The 7,762-nt window shown below is 48.3% G+C and overlaps 1 protein-coding gene across 1 annotated transcript in view; it reads right to left on the reverse strand.

The window, feature by feature from the left end:
• The window catches only part of MEIOSIN (meiosis initiator), a 29,501-nt gene that overhangs the window by 15,889 nt on the left and 5,850 nt on the right, over window positions 1-7,762 (reverse strand). The window contains exon 3 of the mRNA XM_055310244.1: window positions 6,233-6,284. Within this exon, the coding sequence (XP_055166219.1) occupies window positions 6,233-6,284 (52 nt within the window). The remainder of the gene's footprint in view (window positions 1-6,232; window positions 6,285-7,762) is intronic.

Below are 7,762 nucleotides of genomic sequence, written 5' to 3' on the forward strand. Positions count from 1 at the left end.
ACTGCCCTCGAGGAGATGGGGGAGCAGTGTGGGAGCTGCACTTATCTCCCTAACCAAACTCTGAAGTCCTAAACTAATTTTTCTCATGCATTCATTCAGCAATTACTCATGGAACACCTACTATGTGCCAGGAATGCTGTTAGGTGAGGGGATAGAAGTATAAAAGCCAAAATCCCCTTCTAAGTGCCCACAGTCCCATCAGGGATAAAGTCATTAATCAACTTGTCACACAAACAAACATAAAATTCCAATTAGGACCAGAACCAGCTATATAACTTGTTGGGGAGGGGAGCCTTATGAATGAAAACGTGGGGCCCCCTTTTTAAAAATGAAGCATTTCAAGATGGCGAGAACAGGGCATTAAACCAAGCCTCAGGCTCCTCTGTAACTGCATGAGTCACACACCCAGGAAGTTGGCCCTGATGGAGACAAAGAAGTGCTGCTTGGTGCTATGGAAGCTTGAAACAGGTGGCTTTGAGCCACTCTATTTTTTTTTTTTAAGATTTTATTTATTCATGAGAGACACAGAGAGAGAGCGAGGCAGAGACACAGGCAGAGGGAGCCCGATGTGGGACTTGATCCTGGGTCTCCAGGATCACGCCCTGGGCTGAAAGCGGCGCTAAACTGCTGAGCCACCCGGACTGCCCTACATTTTCCCTCAGGAAGTAAACCTGGCCAGAATTAGTTCTGAAAGATGAGTGGAGATAAATAGGTGAAGAGGGAAAAAGCACATTTCAGAGAGAGGGAACCTGTGCAAAGGCCCTGTGGCATGAGGAAGCATGGAGAACTCAAAGGAACTAGAGCTGCAGTGTCTGGCATACAGTAAACAAGGAGTCTTGTGGGGTGAGACAAGGCTGGAGGAGATGGGGTCAGATGAGGCAGGGTCTCAGAGGCTCATAGTAGAAAAGTTTTGCTTTTATCTGAAGCCCACCAGGAAACCACAAAGGGGCTTTATGCAGGGAATGATACTATTAGTGCCCCCTCTCAAAACCAATACGAATATAGAAGACTATACATATTTGTCAGCTAAATGAAGGAATGAAAGAGAAAACAAACAAACAAACCCAAATCTCTGGTCTCCAGTTACCTCCTGGTAGAAACCATAATTTTCAGAGGCAAGGGCATTGGGGTGCTATCTTTGGAGGTAAACGAGGTAGGGGGCACTCTAAAGTCCTGTATAGCCCTGATATTTACTTTTTGTACACCACTTGCCTTCTGTTCTAGAGGACTCCCTGGAAGCCCCAGTGAGAGAGGACACAGAAAGCAAGGGAAGAAAAAGCATCCAGGCTTATTAAAGAGATAGGTGTTCCCTGAGCATGTCTGAGAAAAAGAGTTGCGTACAGTAGTCCTTAGGTGTTTACTTGGGTTTTTGGCAAAGCATTGAGAGCCTTCTATGTGCAAACACAGAAGTTGCAGGGGGAAAAAAAATTCGAGGGAGGAAGAGGGTGACGAGGCATCACAAAATCTTGGCATCTGCTAGGCAGTAGTCCTAAGTAGGTGTGACCTGGGCTGTGCTCCTAGAGCGGGAGGCCTCCAGGAGCTGTACTTCCTCCCAAGGCCGTCCCTTTCCTTGCTGGATGGTTCTGGTTTCAGACAAGTTCTTTCCTCATGAGATTTGTAATTTTCACCAATCCCAGCTCTGCCCTCTGGGTCTTCAAGGAACAGGCCAGCTCCAGCCACTTGGGTCCTTTTTCTGTTTCTCTAAGCTGCCAAGTTTCTTTCTGCCTTAGGGCCTTTCCTATTCCCTCCACCTGGAATGTTCTTTTGCCCTGATTGTTGTATGGCTGGTTTTTTCTTTGCCATTCAGCATTTAGCCTAGATATAACCTCCTCAGAGGGGCTTTTCACAACCAACAGATCAAACTAAGCATATTCTGGGTCACATCCCCGTATTATTTATCAAAATCTGAAATCTTCTTTCTCCATTATAAACACCACAGGGCAGGGATTTTTGTCTAGTTTATTAATTGTCATATCATAGACTGACTTACCCTTTAGACACAGTAAGCACAGTACCTGTCTGGTGCCACTTTTAAGAGCTCATAAAAATGTTTTCTTTCTTTTTCTTTATTTATTTTTAAGATTTTATTATTCATGAAAGACACAGAGAGAGGGAGGCACAGACACAGGCCCAGGGAGAAGCAGGTTCCATGCAGGGAGCCTGATGTGGGACTCGATCCCGGGTCTCCAGGGTCATGCCCTGGGCAGAAGACAGGAGCTAAACCGCTGAGCCACCCAGGGATCCCTCTTTTTCTTTTTTAAAGATTTTATTTTGGGGCACCTGGGTGGTTCAGTGGTTGAACATTTGCCTTTGGCTCAGGGCATGATCCCACAGTCCTGGGGTGGAATCCCGCATAGGGGTCTGCACAGGGAGCCTGCTTATCCTTCTGTTTATGTCTCTGCCTCTCTCTCATGAATAAATCAATAAAATCTTTTAAAAAAGATTTTATATTTAAGTAATCTGTATACCCAATGTGGAGCTCGAACTCACAGCCCCGAGATCAAGAATCGCGTGCTCCACCGCTGGAGCCAGCCAGGCATCCTAAAAATGTTTTAATTTCTTTTAATATCTATGCTGATGGGCAGCCTGGGTGGCTCAGTAGTTTAGCGTTGCCTTCAACCCAGGGTGTGATCCCGGAGACCCGGGATTGAGTCCCACATCGGGCTGCCTGCATGGAGCCTGCTTCTCCCTCTGCCTTGTCTCTGCCTCTCTATCTCTCTCTGTGTGTCTCTCATGAATAAATAAAGTCTTAAAAAAAATAAAATCTATGCTGATGTTGTTGTAAACTAAAACTTTAAATATATTTTTAATGGAGGAAGAGGCCCAAGAAGGCAAAATTGCTTAGGGCCCATGATAAGTTGTATGTGGCCCTGGCCAAATCCCTAGCTTCTAGAATAACAACCAGCACTTAGTGTTTCCTCTTCCCTGAGCTAATCAGCCTGAGCCCTCCCTAGTTTATTTTATAGGAGCTGGAAAAGCCAGTCCAAATTTCTCATATTAAATAAAGGAAAACCAAGGTCCAGACCCTAACTTGCTTTAATGTGTGCAGAGATTTAAGAATAAGCGCTGTCCCAGGGATGCCTGGGTGGCTCAGCAGTTAAAGCATCTGCCTTCGGCTCAGGGCATGATCCTGGAGTCCTGGGACAAGTCCCACATCAGGCTCCCTGCATGGAGCCTGCTTCTCCCTCTGCCTGTGTCTCTGCCTCTCTATCTCTCTCTGTGTCTCTCATGAATAAATAAATTAAAAATCTTAAAACAAAACAAAAAAAAGCTATCCTAAAGTGGGACATAATGGGGGACGATCCCAAGAGGCAGCATAATAGTTGGTTTTAAGCTGTAGCATTTGAATAAGACAGACTCAAATTGAAATCCCAGCTTGCGCCTTGCTGTGTGACTTTAGACAAATGTTTTAACCTCTCTGAGGCGGTTTTTCACTCATTTCTAAAATGGAAGTGGCTAGAAAGTTGACAAATGGAGTGGAAGTACCATGTTGGATAATTATAGTTGATAAAATTGTTTTTTGGTTGACCAACAGTTAATCCCCCTTGTCTGGTAATACTTTCCTTTGGAACTGCCCCTCCCCCACTCTGGGTCCATGTGGTTCAGAGAGGTGGATTCCAGCCTCCCGCTCCACTAGGCAGCACAGAACTAAGGTCCAACTGGGAAGAGTCACAGTGATTGGATCAGGATTGGGGTCATAACCCATGTTTGGCCAAACAGAATCAAGGGATTCCTAAAAGAGACTCTCTGCTGGGGTTTTCAGGCTAGTAGGATGTGGCCCTGGAGCTTCTGGGAGCTATCTTGCCCTCACAAAGGGAAGGCCTGCTTGACAAGGAAGCCAACACAGGGCAACAACAGAGCCAAGAGAGGCAGGTTCCTGGCAACATTATTTAGCCCTCACCCAGAACCAGCCAAGCTTGATGCCCCTGAATTTTTAGTTCAAATGACCTGATGAATCTCCTTTTATGCTTAAGCTGGTCTTAGCTAGGTTTCTGTTACTTGCAACTAAGAGTCTTTATTAATATAGTGACCCCTCCCCACATCTAGAAAGGAGGGAAAGACTCCCTCCCAATTGTTGGTAACCTCTGGGATTCCAGGAGGAATGGGCTGCACGGGACAGGCCTTCTTCATTTTCTTCATCGTGCTCCTTCTGAGCACAGTACCTAAGTAGAGAACCTGAACAAAGCAGATGCTTAAATTGGAAGTTAATAAATGAATGAAGAGATGGATGGACAGTAAGTCATTTGGGGAGATAGTGAGGATAAGATGAACTCTGGCTCTCTTTTCTTTATCCAGGCTTGGGAGGGAAGGAGAAATCTGATCGGACTCTCCATTTGCTGTGAACATCCCTTCTATGAGATTCCTAACACTTAGGAGGTGCTTGATGAATGAATATATGAATAAAAGAAAGGAAGGCAGGGCATTTATAAACTCAGAATGTCAAAACCTGCAGGGCCTCTGAGATGATCTTTGGCGATCACCCAGAGTTCTCTCATCTTAAAAATGGTGGTAATATTCGCACCTACTTCCTTGTGGAGTTGTTGTAAGGATTAAAGGACAAACAAAAGGGCTTAGCAAAAGTCTAACAAACAGTAAATGCTCAGTAAACATTATTGTTATTTTTCAACCAGAGTTTACAAAGCTGGAAGGGAGATAGGCAGGGGAGAGCCCTTACCTGTCACTGGAACCCAGGGAACTGGCTCTGGGCCATTCAGGGGAACGCAAGTTTCTGCTGGAGCCCCACATCTGCAAAGAGGGAAAAAGAAAGAATTATTAGTTACCTCGGGGATTCCAGGAGTAATCGGCCACAAGGTGGGCAGCCTTCATTTTCCCCATGTGGTTCCTTTGAGCTCTCAGAGATCCCAAGAGTCCCCAACTCCTAAGAATATGGGCCCAGAGACCAAATTCAAACTCCTAAACTCTAAACTGAAGTTCATGAATCCCAAATTGTAAATTTGGGTCAAGTCGTGATCCGCACCCAAAACTAAAAGCAGCAAATTCCCCAACTTTAACTTCAGAACTTTGGTCTTAACATTGAGATATTAGACCGTCAGACCTGAAAACCGTGGTTTGAGACTTCTAGACTTCGATGTTAAGACACCAGAACTATGACTGTAACCTCCCAAAGTGAGGATCTAAAACCCAAAAAGGTGCCCTCCCAAGCCTAAAAGCCCTAAACTCTAATATTGAAATACTCTAGACCTCCAAACTGTCCACTTTTGATCTCCAAAGACAACCCCCATCGCAATCCCATTAAGATCACAGACCACAAACCTTAATAGAGAACCCAAACCCTAAAGTAAGAAACCCAAGCCCCCCATTCCCCCCCACACCCCGAGCAAACAACAGTCTCCCAAATTGACCTCGGGTCCAAAAATAAAGATCTCTAGACCCCTGAAAGCCACTTTAGACCTTCAAATTGTGACCCTCCCAACCCTAAAGTTGAAATCTCACATGTGAGTCTCAAAATTGAAGCCCCATACTCAACATGGGGACTTCAGGCCCTAAAATTTAATCCTCAAAGTCCCAAATTGTGACTCTAGGCCCTAAACTCATACCTCATACCTCATACTCTATACTGAGATTCTAGACCTTGAATCTATCCTGAGGCTTCAAACTTCCCAAATCAGACCTCAGGCCCCCAAGTTATATTCCAGAACTCACAACTAAGACTTCTAGATCCTAAAATTACGATCTCCAGATTTCAACAGGAAAGCTTCCAGTCACAAAAGCCAACACCTTCAGATTCTAATCCAAATTATATCCAGATACAAAGCTGGAGATCCCAGATCCTATCTCGTGACCCTAAAGCCCCCACACTATTCAAACAGAGCCCTCCCTATCTCAAACTTGAGCCTGGATCCCCAAACCCAGGCCCAGCCTCAAACCCGAACTCCAGCTCTGCTGCCCCTGGCCTGCCTCGCTCTGAGCACCGGGCTCGCCCGCCTTCCTGTCCTCCTGAGAGCCCCCGAGGGAGGCCACGACCACAGACTGCTGCTCCTGAGGGGACCCCAGGCTCCCTTCAGGCGGGTTGGTGGCGGGGCGTCCCCCGCCCCGTTCTCCTCGGCCTCTAGCACCCGCCTCAGGACGTGCAAAATGGCGTGAGGCCCCCCCTTCTGGTTTCACGCCAGCCCCACACTCGGGAGCCTGATCAGATAGCGTCTCGCGCGCGTCCCGGGAGGCTGGTGGTGCGCGCGAGCCCCAGGCAGGCCTCGGCCACTGCGTTCCCCACCCCGGCGTGGGGTGGGCGCGAATCCCCTTGGCTCGAGGCTCCTGCGCGAGGCCTGTGGAGGAGACCAAAAGTGAGCAGCTGAGGCCAGGCCACGCCCCCAGCAGTTCCCGCCAAGGTGTGCTGGGCGCGAGACTGGAGAGGGGAAACGGCAGGGTGCAAGTGGCCGTGCGCAAGCGCGCCTGGGGAGGCGCCCTGTCTTCCAGCCCGGCTCGAGCTTGGCCTCGCGCCTCACGACAAGGCCTTTGCTGGAGCGCGCCAAAGTGCCGGCCAATCAGCGCTCAGTCAGCTGCCCGCCTTTTCCGTGGGCCACGCCCCCGCCTGGCCACGCCCCCCTCTGGCTCCAGCCCCCCAGAGACCAGGGATCCTAATAAGGAGGCGGGGTCTCCCCAACTGCCAACTCTCAGGAAGAAAGAGAAATCTAATCAGCCTCCTTTCTGGCCCTCTTTCCACCATTTTCCTTCGCTGCATATCTAATGAGGGCCTACTGTGTGCCAAGGATCGTGCTAAAGTTGGGAATTTCGCCGCTGTCTGTCCGGTGCAATCGGGAAGGCTCACAGATCTTGAGAATCTAGTGATGTTAAAGAGCAATAAATTGAGAAAAGATTCAAAGAGGAGAGCCATTGGAACTGGCCCTTAGAAGCAGCTCTCCGCACGGAGACATATATTCATTCCTTGACAGCAAACGCTCTATTTTATTTTTTTATTTATTTATGATAGTCACAGAGAGAGAGGGGCAGAGACACAGGCAGAGGGAGAAGCAGGCTCCATGCACCGGGAGCCCGACGTGGGATCCGATCCCGGTTCTCCAGGATCGCGCCCCGGGCCAAAGGCAGGCGCCAAACCGCTGCGCCACCCAGGGATCCCAAACGCTCTATTTTAGAAACCTCTTCCTCACGGCGGCCGGTGAGGGTGGCCTGGAAAATAAAGCTTGAGGGGAAGGGATGTAACGACCTAGTGGAGAGTAGAGGCCCTGATGTCCAACACACTTCCGTTCAAACCACCTTTTTGCTGTGTTGCCATGGAGAAGAGGCGTCACCTCTTCTTGCCTTAACTTTTTCAATTTTGGGATAATACTTGCCTTGTGTGCAGGGTGTCTGGCAGGTGGTTAGTATGCAGTAAATATTGCACAACACTTGTTCTGGGTGCTTGAACGAGATATGCAAAAGTGTCTGTCCTCATGGAGTTTCTATGATGTTGACTAATTCCTAATTCACGGGAACCAGTGAAAAATTAGTGGAGGTGATGGTAAGAAAATCGGGGGAAGAGATGGAAAACCGTTGGAGAAAGTACAAGGCACTGTTAATTATTATGTTAATGTGCAAAAGTAACTAGATACACTTGCTCCTTCTCAAACCCTTCAGCCCTCACAAATGTCTGCAGTTTGCTCAATTTCTTTCCAAGGGCCCCGGGCCAAAATGGAGGAGGCTGGACTCCATCTCCCAGTGCGCCTCGCGGGGGCGCTCTCCCGCGCCTGCGCCGCAAAGCGCCCTCTCGGCCTCCGGGGAGATAGAGTAGTTCCTGTCCTCAGCC

The sequence above is a fragment of the Nyctereutes procyonoides genome, unplaced genomic scaffold, assembly GCF_905146905.1.
Source record: "Nyctereutes procyonoides isolate TBG_1078 unplaced genomic scaffold, NYPRO_anot_genome, whole genome shotgun sequence".
Classification (NCBI taxonomy): Eukaryota; Metazoa; Chordata; class Mammalia; order Carnivora; family Canidae; genus Nyctereutes; species Nyctereutes procyonoides.